We start from the raw sequence: 25,339 nt of genomic DNA, 5'->3' as shown, positions 1-25,339 counted from the left end.
ATGGATCGGGTGCACACTAATTAGTGTGCACTAGGTTCATATTAGCTAGTCTTTTAATACTTTATCGATTTTAAAATAAATACTATTATTGATAGACGTTTCACGTACTTAACAAAAATAAATAACTTAACTAATCTGCTAAGTGCTAACTATGTAGTAGGGTAAGTTAGGATCGATCCTACATATAGAAAGTTGTTCTATCATTAGCCTTTAATTTATGATAACATTAAAGGAGATTAATCTCTATTATATAAGGCAGCACACGAGGGACACCAAAAAAATAGAAAAAGGAATAAAAGAAAAAAAAAATTGGGGATATTTAAACTGAACATCAGTTTTTTGAAAAAACAAAATATAAAGACGGTTCGTCTACCCAATTCATTTTATTTTCTACTTCGTATATTATGACACGTTATCGCACGCATTGCGTGCATGTAAGACTAGTATCAATAATGGCCAACTAAACTATACTAATCAATATACTTCCTCCGTTTCAAAATAGTTGCACCATTTGTTATTTGGTCACGATATATCAACCAACTTTAACAAGCATTCTCTCACTATTATATAAGAAAAAACGTAGTCAAGTAAGATCTTGTTAAATTCGTCTTAATATGAGAATTTCAATTATCATCTTTTTGTAATTTTTGCCTATACGCAATTAGAGATATTAACATTCAAAAAAAATGTCTTGTCAAACGTAAAAAAGCAAATGGTGCAACTATGTAAGTATAAATAAAATATTCTAGAGTTAATTATCCCTACTAGCATGTATTGATATAATAATAATTCTTACCCCAAACTAATCAATTAAATGTTTACAAGAAAAAGTACTCCATATAAAAGTACTACAAACCTCTCTCAGGTATCTATGGCTTTTCCTAATATGCAATCAAGCCTACTACTCATGGAATCATGCACATTAAAGACATTAAACACATCGCTCTAACTTTCTATCTATTCTACCTACTCTCATGGAGAATTTGATGTCCTTAATTGAAATGCTCAAATTCGTCAAAACTCAACTCCCATTGTGATCAAGACAATGCAATAATAACAATATTAATCATCCCTAATATAGTGTTGGAAGCAAACTAAATTGGAAATTTAATGAAATAACCATTAATTAATTAATACTAGGGTTCGAAATAATTAATCATAGATAAAAGAACTACTCAAGCATAATTGAAATAAATAATCAGATTAGAGAAAAATAGTACGTAAAACTTCATAATAAAAAATAAAGATAAAATATGAAGAAAATAAATACTTGAATTAGTAGAAAAAAGGTAGAGTCTTAGATGACAACAAGAAACACTCTAAAGAAAACTAAATATCACGTCTATAATATAAGAAGAAGAAAGTGTGTGAGAGTCCACACGAAGTGATTCCTAATATGTGTGTGTGTGTATTTATTTGTTTATTTATTTATATATATAATTATATTTTATATATATATATATATATATATATATATATATACTCAAATAATTTCCAGCAACTTTAAAATATTTTAAACCCTCTTTAAAAGTGTTTAAAAACCTTTTCCATCATTAAAACTTCAATTATTAATACTTTCTAGTATAGTACTACTATACTAGTCACTAAAAATTCTTAAAAACTCATACTTTGATAAATAAAACTCCATTATAAGTATAGTAATAAAAATTCCAACAACTTATAATGTATTAAAATTCCTTTAAAACATAATTAAACATAATCATAATTATAAGAGTACTCAATTTTACAAACTATAATATACTACTATGATTTTCCAACTCATAAAACCCTAAGAATCCATGCTTTGATAATTAAAAATCTAATTCAAGCATAGTAAGTAAATCTAAATTTTAATTTCTTCATTACATAAATCATATAATCGTAGATTCATAATTAAATCATCAAACTATAACTTTTAAACATAATCATATTATAACAAATCTTAAAAATACAAACTTTGCATTAAACTAACTTGAGGAGGAAGAAAATAACCAAAGCAAGAAGAGGATACGCCAGGAAAAAGGAGGGCAACGGCGGCAGCCGGTGGCTGGGCGGCGGTCAGGTGTTGGCCGAAGATGAGGAGTCGAAGGAATAGAGAGAAAATCGAAAGAAAAGCAAAGAAAAGGAGGAGAGAGAAGATAATTGTGTGGGAAAAATTGGGCTTTATGGGGGGTTTTATAGTTTTCCCTTGTGGGCTTAGGAAAAGGTAACTGATTGAATTCAAATAGGGTTTAATGACTAAGTAACATAATATAACTTGAAAAGTAAGTTACAAGATATGGAAAGTCAATTAAATCATTAAAGGGTGGAATTAACTAATCTGTGTATGCATAGCGAGCTTCAGAAGATAGTGCAAACATCCAAACCCAATCTCCCATAATATAACTCGCCTTGGGTCGTACAACCTATCATTGGAAAGCTCTTCAATTCTAATTTCCAATGCCGCTGGAATAAATCATTATCATTATCCCTCAAAAAGTTATGGAGAAAAGAGTATACATGACTCAATTTCCATATTTCTTTCATAAAATTACAACTTCGTTTCGGCTCCAATTTGCACTCAGAGGTATCCATAGTGATCCTTATCAATGCATCCTCTTCCCAATCGCTTTTGATACTCAACCTTGTCCAATCATATACCAATTATGTTCTCAATACCTGAAATTCATCAAATAACACCGAAAACACGCAAAAAGAAGTAATATTTCACATACTTAAGTAATTATATGTAATTAATGCACCTAAATGCTCCTAAAATGCAACCTAAATGCAATTAAAAGCTATATGAAAATATGATACATCAAACTTCCCCAAGTTAAACCATTACTTGTCCTCAAGCAATTAAACATAGACATTGGAAAAGAAAGATGCCCTACAATATGGGACTAAACGATGAACTGCAAAGGCATAAGTACTACACAAACCAAGCATCAAAACAATCTCGAACAAAACCGCATAGCCTGTCATGTAACGCAATTGAATCTTCAATCATACCAGAAACCATCTCCCCCAAGCTGATTTAACCAAACTTGAGAGACCTCACTATAGTCATGTGCACTTATACTTTCATGTGTTTATGACAAAATCAATGACTCTCAACCTAATTCAAGTCAACTCAAATAAGGCAAATATTGTTTAACTGTGACTTTTTGAATCAATTTCTACTCAATAATACAATACTTGATGATGAAGAGGAACTATTCTACTCAAAGAAACTTTAATAAATGACCCATAACCCTTAGTTAGTTTTGATTTAGAGTCGTTAATTTATAGTAACAAAATCACTAGTGGAAAAATAAGGAAGGATTGCGCTAAAAAAGGCCCGTAGGGCTGCGTTTTTTGACAGTAGCCCTTTCCATAGCAGCCCTTCACTTTTTAAGTAGGGCTGCGCTTTTCAAACGCAGCCCTTCACAACGAAGGGCTGCGCTTTTAACAAAAAACGCATCCCTTCATGCTTAAAAGGGTTGCGCTTTTAACCTAAAAACGCAGCCCTTCTACAAGTGAAGGGTTGCGTTTTTAGGAAAAAGCACAGCCCTTCTACAAGTGAAGGGTTGTGTTTTTAGGAAAAAGCGCAGCCCTTTTAAACATGAAGGGCTACGTTTTTTTGTTAAAGCGCATCCCTTTTGACCCAAAAAAAAAATTAAGAAATTTTTTTTTTTTTGCATTTTTTTACTCTCAAAACACACCTACCAAAAGTGGATCACCAAACTTGACAACCCAAACTTAACTATATATTACAGCTAGCCACTAGTTATTGCAACCAAAATGAACATGAATAAAAAAAACAGACATATCATTATCAGTATAGATAGCTTATGATTACAGCACAGATTTTACATCTTCAGAGTTGCAACGAAAATAAAAACAAAAATGAACAAAAAATGAAAAAAATAACCTTAAAATTATAAATCTGAAAATGAACTAATCTGAATAAATCTGAACATTAACGAAAATGAAAAAAATAACCCTAAAAAAATAAACTAATCTGAAAATGAACAAAAAATAAAAAAAAAATAAACGAAAATGAAAAAAAAAACCCTAAAATTATAGATCTGAAGAGTTTCAACATCTCCGTCTCTTCTCGATCAATATCCAACTCAGATTGTACATACAAAAACATCAACAAAATAAATATGCTTACACAATATCATCAAAAGCTGGAATTCGTAAAAGAAGAAACAACATACTGGAACCATTTTTTAAGTCGCCAGTCATCTTGATTCTTGTGATTAACAGAAGAATTCTGCTTCTTTTTCTTGACAACAGATTTGGTAGCATTAACATTATACTGAAATCGCGATTCACAAAATCTGGGGCCATTAAGCCTACTCAAAACACTGGAATCCACTCCCAATTTGAGAAGCTCTGAACAGCCAACCCGCCTTCTTTTATTAGGAAAACCAACGACGGAGTTGAACTTGGTGAGAACGACGGTGGAACGCCGATGAACGAATTGAAGCCGGTGAGAGAGAGAAACGAACGCCGACGAGATGGGGGTGAGAGAGAAGCAAGCAGGTTTTTTTTGAGGAGATGAAATGGGAAGAGAGAGAGGGGATTTCAACTCTTAACAACGGGCTAGGGTAAATAAAGAATTTAAGGCCCAATAGGCTGCGCTTTTCCAAAAAGCGCAGCCCTTCTGTAAAAGTAGGGTTGCACTTTTTAGACAAGCGCAGCCCTTCACAAAACAGGGTTGCGCTTGTCTAAAAAGCGCAGCCCTACTCTTTACAGTAGGGCTGCGTTTTTTTGACAAGCGCAACCCTTCTATGTGGAGGGCTGCGCTTTTCTATTAAAATGCAGCCCTACTTTAACGAAGGGGTGCGTTTTATTTAAAAGTGCAGCCCTACTGTATAGAAGGGCTGCGTAATAAAAAAAGCGTAGTCCTTCCTTTTTTTTTCCATAGTGAAATTATCTTATTTCTCATACGAAACTACCAACTTAACACTATATATTCTTGATTTTCCCGAATTTAACATGCATTAAGAAAGATTGAGATGAAGGTTTCAGTAATGTGTGTCCCTTGTAAAGCTTTAGTGGTGGCGTGAGGTACGAGATGGGAGGGTTCTAATAATTTTTTAAATTAAATTACAAGGGAATTGAGAATTTATTTAGGGATATGTATAACGGAGTAATGAGATGAGATAGCTCTAAGTAACTTAAGATCAAGTTGGTCAAAGAGAATGGAGTCGAAATAGGCTCAAGATCAACTTGATTAAAACTCGACTCGAGTAAGCTCAAATTGAACTTGAGTTTGACTCAAGATGTTAACGAGTAGAGTTGAGCAACTCATAACTCGACTCAAAAATATTATGAAACTTGAATATACAATTACTTTCCCTGTTTCAAAATATATACTTGACACGCTTCTCTCGACATGCTTACCAATGCTAAGTAAGAATTATAAAAAGTTGAAAATTATGTAAGTATATGTTAATATGAGTCTCTAATAAGATCCTACCTAACTTCCCCTAGGCAAGTGAAATTTTCCATGAAAATTTACTTTTTCAATTGCTAATCAAACAACTTTGCAAAAATTCCTATAAATTTGAATTTAGAACTTATTTTCGATGAATATGTATATTACTAGCAAATTATGCACGTGTTCCGTGCATGATTTTTTTTTTTTTTAAACATAAATTTTAGCCTTTTTGGATATAAACAGGGGTAAAAATTTGTACATTAGATTTTTTTTTGGCTAAATTTTGTAGGTTAAGTCTATATCACTTAACCCTTTTATTATTATTATTTTTATTTATTCTTTCTTTTAGGATTTTAATATTAAACTTGATAAAGGATAAAAGAATGTTAAGTGAATTTCTTTAGAATTTCTTATGTTTTATTTTTGTGTTAAATAAATCATTCCAGTTTGTTAATTTATTGAATTTTTTCGTTTTGATGTAATACTTGATTGTGTTTGTAAATTGATTGATAAGAAGTTTGATTGATGTAATATTCCTTTTTACTTTATTTTTCATCAGAAATGTACTAAATCTTATAATTCATGTTCCTTTTTTGATGGCTCAATTATAACTTAATTGTATTCAAAATTTAAATTAATTTTTTAATTTTATATATGAGTTTGACTTTGGTTATCTTTTTTTGGTCGTAGTTAATTTAGTTAGGCATTTAAGTAAATTTGTAGAATGAAAACCATAACTCTTTGTCTCTTATAGCCTTATACTAATAGATTTAAAGTTTTTTTTTTACATAAGAGAGATTTTAAAAAAAATTATTTGTTCTATATATGAACCAAATCACCAATTACTTTTTTGTACTCCCTCTGTCTCAAAATATAGTTCGCGTTCATTTTGCAGTCTCCAAGATATACATTTGACCTACGATATCTTCTATTTGTTATTGGTAAAAAATATAAAAAGTTGATATTACAAATTTATACATTGAGACGAATCTAACAAGACCTCGCATAAATATATTTTTTGTATATATTAGTAAGAATATTTGGTCAAAGTTTTTAAAATTGACTCCTAAAATAAAAATGAAAACTATATTTTGAACGGAGAGAGTAAATAAATAAGATGGCAAACAAACACATTGACTAGTAAGGCATGCATAGCATGCTAAGGAAATACCCCAATATAATGTTGGGAGTAAGGATCGAACCCCTAACCAAAAGGACAAAGGTGAAGTGTCATACCCACTTGAGCTAACTCCTATCCTTAGATGTGTCAACGTGTTGACAATGAATGAAACTAGACTTTAATAGAGGATGAGAAAGATGTGAGAGGGAGTGTGTCACCATCAGCCACCTTGATACTATGAACAAGTAATAAATTTACTTTACAAGAAAAGTAGCAGCCCACCTCAACCTCTCTCTCTCTTTATATCCCTTAATCACATGTGTCCTCATTTGCATTCCCCCCTCACCTCTCTCTTTAATTCCTAATTTCCATAGTTTTTTTTTAGCCTTAGGCCCCCCTAAAAATGGATAACTTTAATGTTCTCCTCTCTATCTTTATGATCTTATCTTAATTTTAGACCAACCCATTAAGAAATATTAGTACTACATAACAAAATTTGTATACTTTATTTTGAAATTTTTTAGTAAGAACAACTATGTGTATACTACAAGATGATGTTGTAATTTTTAAAGCACCAGAGAAAGAAGGAGATCCAACCATAATCACTGTAAATTGCCCTGATAAACTTGGTTTAGCTTGTGATCTTTGCCGCATCCTCCTCTTCTTTGGATTCAACATTACCAGAGTAGGTCAGTTTTTATAAACAAACAAAAAATGTATAAACTTCTTTTCATGTAACCTTAATATACCCTTAATTTGGTCAATTTCTTTTTATGGGTAACAATATATGTTACTACATATTGGATCATAGTTAGTACATTGCATGATTAATTTTTTTATATTTCTAACCCATATAATATTTTTTATCTTTAATTGGTTTTAGTTAAGAAATGTGATAATGGTGTTTATATTGTTTCTTTTGGACTTCCAATTGATGGTTGATTTTTAAAAAATATATATATTTCTAACCCATAATTTTTTTTTATGTTTCTAACCCAATAATTTGTTGGTTTTAGTAAAGAAATGTTATATTGTTGTCTATATTGTTTGTTTTGATTTTTCATTTAATTGTTGATTGTTTTTGTGATGAAGATTTTGCAACAGATGGAAAATGGTGCTACATAGTGTTATGGGTAGTGGGGAAGGCAACAACAAAGTGGGGTTTGGTGAAGAAGAGATTGGTGGGAGTATGCCCTTCTTGTTACTCAGCTTCTGGGATGTCTTATTATAGAACAGAGTTGTTGCAGCCACCTAAACCTCCTGATATTTTCTTATTAAAGCTATGCTGCCATGATAGAAGAGGTCTTTTACATGGTAGATCTTTCATTCTTTTATCCAACTTTGCTATTTATGCTGTATATATATAATTTATGGGAGTTTTTTTGGTTGTTGGTATATTGATCTTCCCTTCTATTCTATGATTATGCATAACTAACTACTTTTTTGCTGCAATATTTTCTTTATTCTTCAACTTTGTTTGCAAGTTTTATGTTGATTCTTGATCTCATGGTATGCTGAATAGTTGATGGACCCTTGGTTTGTTTTATATGTCTAAGATTTAGGATATGTTGTTCTCACCTAATTTTTCACTTATTTTACAAAAAAAAAGGTTAAATCAAAACTATAATTAGTTCTAAAAGTTACAGATAATTTTAAATTAGTCAAATTCAAATAAGTGAAAATCAGGTGAAGAGAACGAATCCTCGGTGCTATATAAGGAAAGATGGAATCTTTTGAGGTCTTTATCTTTTGTGACAGCATACTTGAGGATCAAGATCCTTTATCTTGTTTATAGTACTTGAGGATCAAGATCCCTTATCTTGTTTAAAGTTGGAATCTTGGTTTCTTCCCTTGAATCTCATGGAGTTTGTCGGAGCAGATATGAAACTTAAATCTTTAACAGGAAGAGAAATGATGACGTACTCCCTCCGTGACTCGGTCTTGTTCTCCGTATGTAGTTGGCACAAATTTTATTAAAAGAGTGGAAAGTATGAGAAAAGAGTTGGCAGTTGAGTGTGGACCTCATCTTTATAGAAATAGTAAAGAGAAATTTGTTTCGAATTCCCGAAGAGATGGACCTTAAAGTTTGAGACATCCCAAAAACGGAATATGGAGCAATAATTTGAGACAGAGGGAGTAATACGAATTCCTTCATAAGGTGAGGTAACCAACCAATGTGGATTCTTGATGTCACAGGTGCATCTCTGACTGTAAATATACTTGTAGGACAAAATGATATTGGAACTAATAGATAAATTAGACAACTGTCATAAAAGTGAATCTTTGATGTGTTTGAATGTGCATTTGCAGCATTACTATTGTCCACAAATCAGTAGTCTATAAAGTATCGATTTCCAATTGTTCTTCGAGGTAAGTCGTGCTTTTTTCTGACTTTTACATCATCTGTGTTTCATGGCAGATATCACTGAAGTTTTATGTGAACTTGAGCTTAATATACAAAAAGTGAAGGTATCCACAACTCCAGATGGGAAAGTGTTGGACCTCTTTTTCATCACAGACACCAGGTTTAGAAGACTACCCTTCATTTTATGTGAAAAGTGAAAACTAGTGTATACTCTTCCTAGAACTAATATGTCCCCTATTTTACAGTGGTGATGAATGAAAATAAAAGGAAATAGTTCTGTATGCCTGCTTTCCTAAATCCTAAATATATCATATTTCTAAATTTTTAAGAGATTCTTAAAGCTCCATTTTGAAGAGATTTCTTAAAACTGCGTAATTATCTTGCTTATTTGTTTTTTCGAGTTAAAAAGTAACTAATTATTGTTATTATCCATGTTTAGAGAATTTATAGCTGACTTCTTGTTCGTCTAAATTTTGAGCTTTTTCTGATGATCAGAGATACATAATGTGCAGAGAATTACTGCATACAAAAAAGAGACAAGAGGATGCAAAAGAGCATCTAAGAGCAACCCTGGAAGATGCTGTGATCTGTGACATAGAAAAGGTTGACCTTGAAGTTACTGCCTGTTCACAAGCATCTCCATTTCTTCCTTCTGTAATTACGGATGAAACTTTCAACTTCGAGATACCCGATAAACATCGTAATGGAACTAGTTTCACAAACTGTGCATCTATCACACTGGATAACTCTCTTAGTCCTTCTCATACTCTTGTCCAAATTGTTTGCCGGGATTATAAAGGTCTACTCTATGATCTGATGCGGACGTTCAAGGATTATAACATCCAGGTGAGACAAATGCAGATAACTCCTTGTGAGTTATAGATTATGCTAGGTTGTTAGTTGTCACTCCCTCACTCCAAATTATCTGACTACTTAGTTTACTTTTTTTTTCATGTGATTGTTTTTTGACTTAGATTATCAATTTGCCTAATGAAAGAACAGCAGTGAAATTGGAGTGCAAGAAAGTTAAAGATTGTAATTGTATTTATGCTAGAATAAATTCAAGAGTTACTGATGGATGTGCAATTGCTAATTATATTGGTTTATAGATCTCTTATGGGCGAGGAACTACAAAGCAGAAAAAGAACTGTGAGATTGATTTATTCATTGTGCAAGCTGATGGAAAGAAGATAGTTGACTCTAGCAAACAAAACGCTTTGCGCTCTCGTCTATGTAGAGAACTAGCTCGACCTCTTAGAGTTGCTGTTGTAAGCCGTGGCCCTGATACAGAGTTGCTGGTTGCGAACCCAGTGGAGATATCTGGAAGGGGGAGGCCTCGAGTCTTTTATGATGTCACCCTTGCTCTGAAAATGCTCAACTTATGCATCTTTTCGGTACTCACCGTGATCTTAATCAATTTTATCTTGCTCTTTACATTAGAAGTGTAGCTGTGCACCCTCACATTTTTACATTAAAGAGGAAATATTCTTCTTAAAAATTAAGTGATGAACATATCTTGACATCGTACTATCAGATGATGGCAAAAAGGTGACGTAGTGTAAATCTTCTTTGGTTCTTTTCCTCCTAGCTTTGTTGAAAAAACAAGAGAAAGACAAGTTCTTTTAGCTATGTTACTCGAACTTGGATACTCGTGTCGGACATGGGTAAGTGTCCAACTAGGCTATTTTATTGAAATTATATTATGATTTTGTCCCAAAATCAAGTGTCTACATCCATGTTGGAGTATTGAGGATCCAACATAAGTAGGTACTTGAGGTAAAATGAAGAGTTCGAGTAACATAGTTCTTTAATGATCATCTTTCACTGTTTAAATAGATAGATTTTTGAAAAAAGTTCATCAGTATTAACTCTCGTGCATGAATGGCAATTAGGTTTTCTATTTCTTTGTGTTCTTCCTTCTACCATATATTCATACCACTTGTAAAATTACTTGCTGAAATATGCCAGGCTGTGATAGGGAGGCACGTCATTGAGCACCGCGAATTTGAAGTGTATCGGTTCTTGCTCCAGGAAGGGGACTGCTTATCGGTTTCCAGGAACAAAATCGAAGAGAGGGTATGGAACACGTTGATGGGCTGGGAGTGATAGCATGCCTGAGGATCTGTACATGATATTACACTAGGGTACTGTATTTACTTGTAAAGTGTTATTTCTACTTACTGAGTACTGACATAATGTATAGTTTCTTCGCTATCGTACGTAGAAGATAGGAAGAAGAGGGCTACTGATGGGTTGAAGAAGAAAGAGAGAACTGAGAGAGGGAGCAAAGAAGAGTAGGGTTAAAATGTAGTGCCGGCTCTTTAATGTTGTAGGTTGTTTCTTTTACTTCTCTTTCATCAAGGGAGAGGCAGAAAGGATCTTGACCAAAGGCATGCATCCTGCTAACTATGCTTTGCTTGTACATTGTTTTGTTGTGCATGCAATATATGGGAAAATATATGTTTTTACATATTTCTTAAATTTAATTTTACTGAGATTTACTTCGTATCTAGTAATACCGATATGTTGATTAAGATGTAAATCCCAGGATAATTGTTCAGTAAAATGATGAGATTTAGAGGCTTTATGGAATATCTTTAATTCTTTATTTCTTAAAAGTGAAATAAAAGATGATTTTGGAACCCAAGGAATAGCTCATTTCAAGCTAAAGACTACGAAGATGTTTAAATGGGGAATTCAAATAAAGGATAGTATAACAACTCTATTATTTCCCTTTGGAAACGTTTGGTTCAACTTTTTGGGTTGTCATTCTTCGTTTTTGCTACCGTAAGTTAACTCAACGTGGGTCATCTTGGTTCCTTACACCTTTGCACTTGCAACAGGAATCTCCCCGAAATCCTCCACACTTCTCCGCCACTATCGCAGATATCTGTGATCAACGTTCTACCCACACCACCACAGATACAACCAGCTTCAACGTCCTATCAGTTGGCAGTTGCAGTATTTCGCATGCAATGCATTTATATTCTTAAAGAGCTACTTCTACAATTTAGAGAAAATGATGACCGCATTAGCTTTGCTCTAATGATACCTTATTGTCTTCCAAGGGGGACATCCATGTTCAATCCAGGGAAGAAGGATTGGGGTTGGGTGGTAAGGAGGAGTTTGGCTTTAGCTGAGTGGCGCCAAGCAGGCCAATGCGCATCAACAAGAAGCCGATAGCAAATTACCATGTTAGTGGAGCAAATGATGTTTGCGCAAGCAAAGTAGACCAATAGACGAGTAAAGAGACAGAAGGCAGAGAAACAAGCAGATGGAAAAGACTTGAAGATCATGTTAAGAAAAAAAAAAAAAAACTCTTTAAACTTGAACCTATCTTTATGTTAATTGAGCTACATTGCCTATTTAATAGGGCCTAGGCCGATCGCTAAAACTAGCAACCAAGTTGTAATTTGTGTTTTAAAGAGAGAAAACAACACTCGAAGCTACTCAATGTGCCACTTCAAGAAGCTTCGACCTGATCTCTTGTCTATTCTTACATTCTACTAAAAGCAGCATCAAGACATATTTTGAGAGCTATACAGTTTCCATATTCAAGTTACCCACTTTGATAAATTCTAAAATATTTAAGTTACCCACTTTGATAAGTTCTATAATCTTTTCAGTGTTGCTCCCAAGAAAACAAAAGAATACCTTGAGCTTTCTAGAAGACCAGCCTGACTTTAAAAGGCCTCAGCTTGGACTTTTTCGACCCATAAGAAGGCTCTATCAACTCGATATGCTCCATCTGCCTCTCAGCAAGAATGATCTCTAAAATCAAAAATTCCATGGCTCATCTGAATGCAACAGACCAAGCTTTTCAATCTCATGCTTAGCTTCTATCCACAAACAGTATCACCAAAAATAATCAACTCATCAAGAAGCAAACTATTACTGCCTGTCACGGCCTGTGCAATCAATCTAATGGCTCCCTGAAAAGAAAAACATAAATCTCATGCTGCCTTTTCTCCTCCTGACAAAATCACATTTCAGACAACCAACCTCAAAACCAGTCCTCTGCATGAGGTGCAAAAAGAGCAGTCTCTACTTCTAGGTTCTATCACAAGTACCGGATTTTCTCTGCCTCCTCTTCATATCATTGGGAAATTAGCAAAAGATGAAGGCCAGAATGCAAATTCGCCACTGATAAAATGATTAATCAGAGCAACAAAGGCCACAAAGGTGACACGCATAAACTACCAGAGAGGTCGTTCATCAACTTACTTGGCTGCACAAAGATGTCACATACACACACATTGTAAAATGAACTACGTATATCCTGTGTTGGGCCGAACAAAATCTCCAGTCAGGTTTAATTAAAACTCACACACAGCACAGAACCCTGTCTAAACCTCTGGCTTCATTCTGACTAGCTGCAGCAACAATAATACTGGAACAAGCCATCAGCCTCGGAAGATCTTGTTACTTACAGCAACTACAAGCTTATATTTTTCCATGATCAGCATAGAGATGGTTGCAACTTCAAACTCAAAAAGATAGCCACTCATGCATACTAGAAACCGCAATTCAGAGAAGCTACAAGAGAGTCTCAACTATCTCAGACACTCCTCTAGCAGAATATCCGGTCATGGCTAGGATTCTACATAAATTTACTTCTACCAATGAATGCTGCCAGCTAGAAGTATTAGAAATTCACAACTGCTTCCACGTGTTGCAGCTTTGCTACCAAATGCACCTTAATGATCCAAAAAAGCCGAAAAAAACACTGTAGAACATACAGCAAATCTGGGCAGAATATGAACAGAGGCAAGCTATGCATAGTAGACGGTATCCAACATTCTGCAGCTACATAGAAAACAAAGCTCTAGAAAACTGATAAGTTCAGACAAACAAAAGTTTGCACAGCACTTGCAGAGCAAAACCAACAATGATATCAGCGCCGGCTGCTTCTGCGAGGAGCATCATAGGGGTGAGCCCTGTCTCTGAAGCTTCCTTTGTCGTACCGGGTTGGTCCGCCAGCAGCATACCTATCACCACCTCTAATGCCTCCATCTCTTTCGTAGTCCCTATCCCGACCATATCCATTTTGGGGGTACCTGTCCGCAAATCTATCACTTCCAAAACGGTCACCAGCAGACGGGTACCTATCATTGCTGTAGCGATCACGGGGACCATACCCATCTCTGTTATCCAAACGATCCCTACTTTCGTAGCGTCCCCCACTAGGACGCTCATAATAACGATCATAATCACGTTCTCCCTGTAGACTAGATCTACCAAATTCAGATTGTGAAGAATACCTGCCACCACCGCTTGAAGGGCAATCCCTAGCCCAGTGCCCCGCACGACCACACTTAAAGCATTCATCAGATCGATCCCCTAGTTTATCTCCTCCTCTATAGCTTTCCCTACCACCTGATCTACGATCGCCACCATACGCAGCATAGGGATCTTCAGCTCCCATTCGTGGCTCTGCCTTGTTCACTGAAATAACGCGCCCATCCAACTCTCTACCATGCATACCCCTTATAGCATCTTCCATGGCTCTGCGGTCAGCAAATGTTATAAATCCAAATCCACGAGGACGGCCAGTCTCCCTGTCCACCATTACCTTAAAAAGAGACATTGTAAATTCATCACTTGACAAGAATATTACATAGATTTCACTGAACTTGACCTGAATACTTAGGCACAATATAAGAATATCACACGCCAATTTTCATTTGCTTATTACCTGGTAATATTGAGATATTAGGGTAATGCTTTTGAACTTCAAAAGATCAGATTGCATAGCGACTAATGCTTGGCTCACATTATCACATGAAGCAGCTATGTGAAAACCTATTATGCTTTGAGTTAGGTATGAGTGTCCGACACAACTACATATTCGAGTGTTGAATCCTAGAAATTTGAATATTAAGAACTCGGGGACACGTTTGAGATGTATCCAAATTTTAAATTTGACTCGGCGACCCAATGATTTAAACCAAAAAAGATACTACCTCTGTTTTTTTGTTATCATTCTTACTTAGAATCTTGACACTATTCATACGTAGTGAGAATCTTCTCAATTTTTTCCAATTTATAAGATATAATATAGTCACGTTGAATCTTGTTTGATTCGTATCAATTAGTACACTATTAATATTAAATCGTTATAATTTTTACTAATATATGATGAAAAATATTTAAGTTCAAAGATGTACTTGTTCTTGTTCCCTCGATGTAAAAATTATCTACTACCTCCAATCACATCTACTTTTCTCTATCTCCTCAATTAAATTTATCTACCATCTCCCATCGTATCTATTCTCTCTCTCCCTCCTCGACGAGAAGTACCCCGTTAACTTCAATCACATATTTTTCTACAAGAATAGAGGCCCAAAACTTCACTCTATTAAAAATTTGTGCCATATGAAACGTGCAAACTATTTTGAGATGGAGCAGCTTATAATTCTAAGTGAACTGTATACATAAGTGAAACATTGCACCCGAGCTTTTCCCTCTTGCCTCAGCCTAGCTCTAGGATCCCTATCATCGCAGAGTATCTCTTAACATGAAAAGTAATAACCTGCTTTTATCATCTTGAAATCACAAATTGTACTACTAACTACCCCTATTAGAAAAAGTCGTGGTTTTGCCAGTCTCTCATGATTAAGGAAATAACAAGTTTAACAGAAGCTCCTTCATGATAATTGAACCACTATCACACCCTATCCATCCCTAAAGTAGAGGAATCTTGGAAGTCCAATAATAAAGGATCAAACATGACAACTTTTTCTAAGACATCCAAATTAGTATATGTGACTACAATGGCGCCATGGTAGCAGCATTTGTTTTCTTACAATAGGTGAAAGTCCAATGCTTTCGCTATTACATAAGTTTCAAATTGTCACTCATACTAATGACAATGGCACAGTCAAAAAGGTAAATGCATAAATAATGCCATAAGGGCAGATATTAGTAACCATAGTTATTAACATTAACAAAACAGTTCATCCAAAAAGGTAAATTTTAGAGAACAATGATAGTGAACACTTGAGCTAAACATTGCTTTACCTTTCATGCTGCCAAAAGAAAGCTCATCTATTTATCATTAGTTACATTAATCTTTGCGGGGAGCCGGGGGTTGCCTAGAAAAATATTGATCTCTACGTAACTAATTGCAACGTGGCGGAAGCAGCAGCTTTCAGGTGTTGCTTCGCACTACGTAGCCAACGCGACGCAAATTAAGTTTTCTTAAAGATTTCACTTTCTTAGTGTAATTCAAGAGTTTTAGAGCACACTTTTCAGAATATAGGACCCTATCTTGTATAAGAATAAGAGGGTCTAAACACTATAATGAGTATGATATGAGTGAAAAACTGAAAACTCATCTTATAATTTAGTCACTATCAATACATTTAATGGTTTTCATAACAATAATGGCACGCACAGTAAATTACAATCTACAATAGATATCACATAGTGTAATTATAACACACATGGAACGACAAACCAGTTACCGAAGCACCTTTACATAACAACATGGCCTTGTTGTAATTCCATGCTTTGAAAGGATTCAACGGACTTGTTTTGCGTACAATTTCTTAAATGTCTTGTGCTTCAAATTTCAACTCAAACACCCAACATTTTACATATTTATTGGGTGCTTAATGCTCATTATCAATATAAAACCCAAACCATTAAGGAAAATATGATTCTTCAGCATAATAATGGTGAAACCTTTGTGTTTCAACTTCTCAAGGATTTAAGATTAAGAAATTATGATATAGAGGAAAGAAAACACCCTCCTACCCCCTCCTTTGGCTAGTATAATCCACGAATTCCAGGATTTACAGATCCACAGAAACTGCAAAGATATTGAATCCCAGAACACAAAAATTACACTAGTATGGGCCCCATCAACAGCTAAGTCAAGGGAGTTCCAGCACCTGAACCTATAAATCAGGTTGAGAGAAAGATAAAAATTTCTAACATACAAATATAGCTCATTTCTCTTCCTTTTTCTACCCTTTACTTTTGCTCATTTTTTTGTAGAAAATTTTCTGAGATACAATTTTAAGAAGCATGCATGAGAGTATGATTAATATGTACCTCCTAGTCTGGGTAATTAGTAATCTTTCTAAGTTGCTCTAAACCCGAATCATTCACTCGACTTGCAATTTGTCACCAGAATGGGATGTGAAAGGTGCAAATGATTAAGATTTAGGTTGGGAATAATGTTTGCCTATGCATGTGTCTCTGTTTGAGATTTAAGCCAAAAAATGTGACTGAAATCACATCTACTGCAACTTGCATATTTGTTATCATTCGAAGAAATGAGGATATCAAGATACTGCTCTAGCATTCAGAAAAATCAGGTCCATTGGTTTTCAAAGGACTTAGAAGCAAGCTAACAGTAGCCACTTTTGTTTTCTTCAGATTTAGGGTGGTCAATCAGGCACCGCTAGCAAGATTCCCCGCATCGCATAAAAGATACAAGGTGTCCCATACACATGGTGCACACTAGTTTGGTTGCCGGTTCTATATTACATCACCCAAATAGCAAGGTAATGATTGCTGAATGGTCCAATTTTACAAGTTGAAAGGGGAATATATGTCCCACAGTAATATGAGAGCTAAGATATGCAATTGTCAAAGTAATAATTCAATGTCTTGTAGGGATAGTTCACATAAAGTTATGAACAAATGAAAACAGAACTCATTCACAACCTGAAAAGTACCAGCTGACACTTGACGTAAACTCAAACAGCAAGTCCAGACATTTGATTAGAAAGGACTACTAGTATCTATGTAATGAAGAAATCAGCTCACTTTATTGACAAACGATGATGCACATATCAAAAGATTTGAGAGCAGGAAACAACCCACTCAAGATAATCCAAAACAAGCCAAGTGAAAGTTCATATCAGAGCTCGAGGTACCATGAAATCAGATCATTAGTCACATGAGCATCTATGTTCAATCATTGGCATAAAACACATTGCTGTTTTCACAAACATGAAGCACTTTTTAGAAATACGAGGACCCCCTTTTTTTTTCTTGTAATTGCACATTAAGATATTTAGACACAAGGTCAGACGAATTGCAGATTTACAATATTTATACACATCTCTGACCATATTTTTAAAAGATCCAAGGCAACAAAGACATGAATTTTTTTTGGATGAAATCAGCATATATGAGTCACAAGTGCAATGATTATGTAAATGAGCATTTGCAGTCATCTAACTTCTCTAATGCATACATAATTTTATGGTCAGTAAAAAACAACCCCAGGCCTTGCTTACCTCAGAAAAGTAAATTTTAGGGAAATAAAGTTTGAGTAAGTCCAGGTAAATTCAAGTAAGGGCAACCAAGTCCAATTCACAACTGTATAAATAATAAAATTATGTCCCCCGACTACAAATAAATATAGATAGGGGGTTTTCAAGTAAAAATAATGTAGACTCAATCTCCTTTATTTCCTCGTGTTTCATAGGTTGGATAATAATACACATAATAGCAAGAACCAAAATCACAGCATGACTTTCCAATAGCAACCGATCAAATTCTCATGAAAGATGATATTTCAATCAGGGCTTAGCTCATACTTTTCTTTAAGGGGCCTTAATTCATACTTAATGCAGACATATATACCTCAAGAAAACAAGCTATAAACCTTCTTCCCAGACAGCTTAAACTTGTATCAGTACATGTCTACCAACTAAAAATGGCAAAGAAGTCTCACTCATATCCAAGTATTGTCAGCCTAGCTCATACATATTCCTATCTTTCCAACAGCTCAAACAGAATTTAAAATCCGAAAACTATAATCATTGAGTGCGCAACCTGAGTAGTTCCTTAGGAACATTAGCAGCAATACGGGAGAAAAAAAATCGCACACCAGTTGCAGTCCATACACTATCCCCACCAACTACACCAACCAACCCATATTACCAAAACTCATGTTCGAGTCTCGATACGAAATGCAAACCTAAACCTCTCAAGCCCAGTAAGTTTAGACCTCCATAAATTTACAATTATTAGCCAATAAGCTAAGTATCATGAACAGTATAATACTTTACATAACACAAACATTTGTAAGAAATCAGAACAGAAATCCAGATGAAGAAAGCTAAATTAATCAACTCCAATATATTAAATTTCTTAACCCAACAAATTAAAAAGAAATTACTGGGTGAAAGCAAAAATAAAAACAAATCAAAAAAGAACTTACTAGACAATCAATGATTTTTCCATAACGAGCAAATTCATCTTCTAAGTGCCTTTGCGAGGTATTCCAACCTAACCCTCCAACAAAAATGCGATAATCTTCTCTTCCGGCCATTTTTTCAACTTTCTGCAAAAAGTAAACCCCCCCAAAAAAAAAAACTGTAAAATCAGGATGAGTGTTATTAAATAGAAAGAGTAAATATAAATTCGAGAAAATGGGAAGTTTTACTGAAAGACAAACCCTAAAAAAAGATGGAAAATTAGAGAAGGAGAGTTTCTCTAGCTTCACACTTACCAAACTCTCTTTCTCTCTCCTCTAACTTTGTCACCGAGAAATGAAAATGTATGCCGCCCCAAGCTCGTCAATGACTCGACTCTACTGCCGTTTCGCTTCCCTCCTTTTAGTACTTCCTCAAGTCTTTTTTTTATTAAGTCGCAATGTTAGAATATCCATAAGAGGACAATCAATGGTTGCCCTATAATTTGTGGGCATTAATTATTTTATTACTTTCTCCCCCCTCAAAAAAATTATTTTATTACTTTCTCACTCTTTCACCTACCCCACCATTTTTTCTCTCTCCTCCATTTCCTTCTTTGCTCCTCTTTTTCTTGGTCCATCATGAAGAACTGGGCATCAATTTCTTAGCCAAAATTTTTCTCTCTCCTAATAAACTAATATTACTTTTATACTCTCTCTCCTCATAACCCACAAGAAGGGCACAATTGGGAGCACTCTAATAACCACATACATTAAAAGATACTATAGGGCATGTTTGGTAAAACTAGCGTTTTTAATAGTTGTTAGCGATTGTAATAATTGTAGCTGTTGGGAATAACTGTTAGCTATTTACTAGTAGCTGTCGACCATTAGCGATTTAGTTATTTAACTAGAAGTGTTTGGCAAAAGTAGCTGTTGAAATTGAAAAAGACAATAAATGACATTTGTTTTGATATGAAATGAACTACAACAAATTTCATATATTCGTTCAATAGTTAAATTTAGTATTTATTTTTTCAAAGAAGTTACACAAAAGAAGAATATATGACTATTTAGCTGCTCAAATAAATGCATAAATCTAAAAAAATATTCAACCCTCGAAAAATTTATATTACCAATAATAACTAAAATACTTGTAAAATATCTTATCTTTAAAATAAATATTTAAATTACATCTTTGCTATTGTAAAAAAAAATATTGAATTGCCAAAAAATAAAACAATTAATATTCAGTAAAAGGAAAAAGAAATAAAAAATATTGGTTAATAATTCTACCTTATGCTATTATATAGTGTTTGTTTGCTAGACCGCTACCTCTAAATCTCAAACGTTACATGTAGTATAGTTCTACAACCGCTACTCATAATCTACTCCAACTGCTACCCGCTACTACAACCACTACCTTACCAAACACTCATAATATTCTTAAATAGCGCTTTAATCTTGTTCAACCGCTAACCGCTACATCAAACGCTAACGCCAAATAGGGCCATAAAATCCCAAAGGATTATCACTATTAAGATAGACGAAGAAAGAAAGAATATATTGCTGAAAATGATAACATTGCTAATTTGCTATTTTGCAAAAAAACATAGAACTTAATATCAAATGAAATGTCTATGCAAAGATACTAGATTCGTGAGATGTGTAATATACGAAGCAAAATGACAAATTGAGTATAGCTTAATGATTTGTGTTATAACTATTACTGTCAACAATAGAGTTTACGGTTTTTTCACCAAGTACCCCCGAGTTTTCAAAAAATTCATCTGGTACCCTCCATGTTTTCAAAGTTCACCAGGTACCCTTCACTTTTATGTAAATACACTCAAATGCCCTTAATGACTAACAACGTTAACCGCCGTTTGTCATTAACCCTGATTTTCTATTTTCTACTCTAATTAACCTCTAATCCTAACCCTAACCCTAACCCTAATCCTAACCCTTATCCTAACCCTAAACCCTAAACCAAACCACCCCTCCCCCACCTTCCCACCACCCCTGCCCCCGCCCCACCCCCACAACCCCCCTCCCTCGCCCCAGCAGCCCCCCTACCTCACCCCAGCAGCCCCCACAACCCCCACCCTCCCTTCCCCACTCCTTGCAACCACCGCAACCCCCGAAATCTCACCCCTCCCCCACCCCCGCACCCCCACAGCACACCCATCACCCCCGCGCCACCACAACACCACCTCGCTTCCATTTTCGCACCCCACCCCCGTTGCACCACCTTCCTCCAATTTTCGAAACACAAAGTACCCTCACAACGAAAAAACACAGGGAAGAAGAAGGGTTGTGGGCGGCACGGGAGGTGGGGTGCGAAAATGGAAAGGGGTGATGCTGTGGGGGGTGCGGGGGTGGGGCGAGGGTCGGGGCGCGATGGAGAGGGAGGGGTGGGGCCGTGGGGGACTGCTGAACTGAACTGAGTGGGGAAGGAGTAGGGGTGTTCAATGTCGGATATCGGATCCGATCCGATCCGAAATTTCGGATCGGGGGAATTGCAATCTGAATCCTATCCGAAATTTTTGGATATCCGAACTTTCCGGATCAAATCGCCGGGTTCTCGGATCGGATACCGGATTTTCTGAACGGATCACCAAATTTTCGGATCGGGTTGGTTGACATTTTTGGAAAAATCCCGATCCGTATCCGATCCGAAAATCTGAAATTTTTTCCGGATACCCGATCCAAAATCTTAAAATCGGATCGGATATCTGAAATTTCGGATCGGGTCGGCGGGTTTTCGGATCGAGTATTTTTGCACACCCCGAGGGAGGAGGGCGGCGCGAGGGTGGGGGAAGGGCTGGGGGTGGGGAGGGGGCAGGGGTGGTGGGAGGGTGGGGGAGTGGGTGGTGGGGTGGTGGGTTAGGGTTAGTGGTAGGGGTTAGGATTAGGGTTAGTGGTAGGGGTTAGGATTAGGGTTAGTGGTAGGGGTTAGGATTAGGGTTAAGATTAGGGGATTAATTAAGGTTTAAAGCAGGAAATTAGAGTTAATGACTAACGGCGGTTAATGCCATTAGTCATTAAGGGTATCTGAGTGTATTAGTTCAAAATCGAGGGGTGCCTGGTGAATCATGAAAACATGGAGGGTACCAGGTGAATTTTTTGAAAACTTAGGGGTATCAGGTGAAAATTCATTAGAGTTTATATACATCATAAATATTATAAGAAAGTTTTAGGCCCAAACTATACAAAACAACTATGCAAACCATATACTTCCTCTGTTTTGTTTTAAACGCAATAATTAGAGTGGCACAGACTCCTAGTTGAAATTTCTTAAGGGGTAATTAGAAGAAAGAAGGAGCACGTGATTATATTTAAGTGGAGAGAGAAAGTGGGGCCAAAAAGAAAAATAGAGGGGAAATTCTCACAGGGAGCTTACACCACCATGAACCACCACCAACCAACACTGCCACACACCACCACTACTACGAGTCTGCGACACCAGCCACCATAATTTCATCCGGCCACATCAAACTTCAACCATGAAATCGACCATCACCGTCAACCAAGAAATCTACCACATGCAATAGAAAGCAACCACGAAATCCACCGGTGAAGACGCAGGCAACCACCTACCAAAATCTACTTAAATCGAAAACCCAATCAACCCAAAAAACCACCAACCAAAATTCGACCACCATTATTCAACTACAATCGCCATCTACCGTACCTCAAACATCAACCACCATCTAAATTCGAACCCCCAACCAACAACGAAAATTGAAGCCATCGTCGTGGTCATCGGGAGCGAAAATAAAGGGAAGCAAAAGGATGCAAAAATTGGTGGGATGAATTTGTGGAGTGGTGGGTTGATTTCATGGATTATGAGAAAAAAGATGGTTGTAATGGTGGTGGTGGTGCCCGAAATCGCAGAGGCCGGAGGATGGTGGCGGTATGGATGGTAGTGGTGGTGGGTGATGGTGGTTGTATGTTGATGGAAGTTGGTGGTGGTGGATGATGGTGTATATAGGTGTTGGGTGATGAAGATGGAAGTTCGCGGTGGTGGTAGATAGATAGTGCGTGAAGGTGATGACTGATGAACTAATGATGGTGGTGGTCAAGGTGGGTATTGGAGAGAGACAGATGTGAAGTTTTGGTAGATTAATGTAGGTTAGGTTAGTAGTTAATTTAATTTTGGTTGTATAATATGTGTTTTAATTTTTAAGTAAGGGTATTTTTCTAATATCGCATTCAAAATTCATACTAAAATAGAAAAGTTTGAGTTTGTTGCATTTAATTTGAAACTGGCAAAAATGCAAATTGTTGCATTTAAAACGAAACGGGTGAAGTATACAAAAATACCCCCTTCAAGTTGGACCATACGGATTACAAATGCCCAACTTGCCAAGTAAGTACGGAAACTGAGTTTTACCAAGGGCCTTGGTAAAAATATCTACAAGTTTTTCCGTTGTAGACACATGACTCAAATCAATAAGGCCATCTTGAATGGCATCGCGAACACAGTGACAATCAACTTCAATGTGTTTGGTGCGTTCATGGAAAACTGGGTTTTGAGCAATATATAAAGCAGACTTACTATCGCAGTAAAGACGCATGGCTCGAGGATGATATGATGAACGCCAAGACTTTCAAGAAGAGCCTTGAGACACTTAAGTTCAGAAGTAATGTCGGCCATTGGACGATACTTAGCTTCTGCATATGAACAGGGAACAGTATGTTGTTTCTTAGTTTTCTAAGAAATGGGTGAAGCACCAAGAAAAACAAGTCACCCAGTCAAAGAGCGTCGAGTTAGACGGTAACTAGTCCAATCAGAATCACACCAACCTGACAAAGATAAATCACATGCAAAACTAAGCAATATACCTAGTCCCGAGCAACCTATTAAGTAACAAACAACTCAAAGAGCAGCCTCCCAATGCTCTTGATGAGGTTGTTGCATAAATTGAGCCAAAATATGAACAACATACGCCAACTCCGGCTGAGTAAAAGACAAGTAGATGAGGCTCCCATAAACAAGCCTATAGGACTCTGGATTCGAGAGTAAGGGGCTAGCTAGAAGCTGGGGAGAGAGTATGGTTTTACTCAATAGAAAAGCCACTTGTTTGGCCCTAACAAGCCAGCCTCAGAAATGATATCTAACACATATTTGCGTTGACACAAAAATAAACCATCTAAGCTCCGAGCAACCTCAATACGCATAAAATGCTTCAAAGGACCTAAATCCTTCATATGAAAGTAGGTAGCCAAATATTGTAATCCCCCACAATTTTAAATAATTTTCATAAATATTAAAGTATTTATGCAGTTATATTTAAATCCAAATGAGTTTGGAAAATGATTTGACTTTTAAAGAGGGTTGACTATTTAAAAGTCAAGTGAAATTATTTTTCATAGCTTAATAATGAAATATTTTTAATTAAGCTTGTTTTAATAAAAGTTTTAAATATTAAAAGTATATTGAAAAGGAAGTTTAATGGAATCGAAAGCCCAAAAAGTGATAGAAAGGGAAAGAGTCATTTGATGACTAAAGTCTTAAATAGCCCATCTTATTAGTCATCAAGTTTCATTAATTAAAATCTCTTTTCCTAAGCCCACAAGTAAAAGCCTTTATATAAATATCCTAAAAACCCAAATTATTTCACTCTACACATTATTTTTCTCTCAATCTCACGTCACTTTTTTTTTTCCTCTTTTTAGCCAAAACTTCCTTCTTAGAAATTGTAGATCTCGAAAAGTTATTGAATTTAAGCTCAAGAATCACTCAATTCCGATTCTTATTCAATTAGTTATGGCCTCTGCAAGTTTTGCGATTTTGCTGCCATAGCTCTCTCGCGGTTTCGGTATTTCACTCTTTTTCTTCCTTTTTCTTTTGATTCTTTTCCTCGTTTTCTTATATATTGATTTCATGTATATTATATATTGAAAGAATAAACTTTCAAATTTGTTATTATTTTTAGATTGAAGTTTTAATCATCAAAGCATGGATTTTTAGGGTTTTAATTACTAGAAAACCATAGTTGTATGTTATACACTATGAGATTGTTTTAATTTATGATTTTAAACATGCTTATATGTTTTAAAGAGAGTTATTAAAGTTTATAAGTGCTGTAATTTCAGAAAATAAGTATTTTGAGGGTTTTAAATGATTTTTAATCACTAGAATAGTTGTACTATACTAGGGATTAAAAATAACGAATGTTTGGTACGTAAAAACGATTTTAAAACACGTTTAGGGGGTTTTGATCGTTTTAAAGTTGCTGTAAATTTTAGTTCGAGATATTTATTTTCATTATTTTA

The 25,339-nt window shown here is 35.5% G+C and overlaps 2 protein-coding genes across 3 annotated transcripts; one reads left to right on the top strand and one right to left on the bottom strand.

Moving 5' to 3' along the window:
- Positions 1–6,855: 6,855 nt before the first annotated feature.
- LOC104908830 (hypothetical protein) lies at positions 6,856–11,382 on the top strand. Its single transcript, XM_010697991.4, has 6 exons — positions 6,856–7,225; positions 7,629–7,850; positions 8,956–9,061; positions 9,414–9,747; positions 10,011–10,295; positions 10,870–11,382. Exons 1-6 carry the CDS (start codon positions 7,072–7,074, stop codon positions 11,005–11,007), a joined length of 1,239 nt encoding a protein of 412 aa, XP_010696293.1. The 5' UTR covers positions 6,856–7,071; the 3' UTR covers positions 11,008–11,382.
- Positions 11,383–13,084: 1,702 nt separating this feature from the next.
- Positions 13,085–19,528, bottom strand: LOC104908831 (glycine-rich RNA-binding protein RZ1C). 2 transcript variants are annotated; one of them, XM_010697993.3, is made up of 3 exons: positions 19,376–19,528; positions 19,085–19,207; positions 13,085–14,473 (listed from the first exon to the last, which is right to left on the bottom strand). In XM_010697993.3, exons 2-3 carry the CDS (start codon positions 19,193–19,195, stop codon positions 13,796–13,798), a joined length of 789 nt encoding a protein of 262 aa, XP_010696295.1. In that variant the 5' UTR covers positions 19,196–19,207; positions 19,376–19,528; the 3' UTR covers positions 13,085–13,795. The 2 variants fall into 2 exon arrangements, with proteins under 2 accessions (XP_010696295.1, XP_048504495.1); XM_048648538.1 differs by having other exon boundaries at positions 19,322–19,471.
- Positions 19,529–25,339: the final 5,811 nt, after the last annotated feature.

This window comes from Beta vulgaris, chromosome 7 (genome assembly GCF_026745355.1).
Source record: "Beta vulgaris subsp. vulgaris cultivar EL10 chromosome 7, EL10.2, whole genome shotgun sequence".
Lineage (NCBI taxonomy): Eukaryota > Viridiplantae > Streptophyta > Magnoliopsida > Caryophyllales > Amaranthaceae > Beta > Beta vulgaris.
This window is presented reverse-complemented; position numbering and strand designations above follow the sequence as displayed.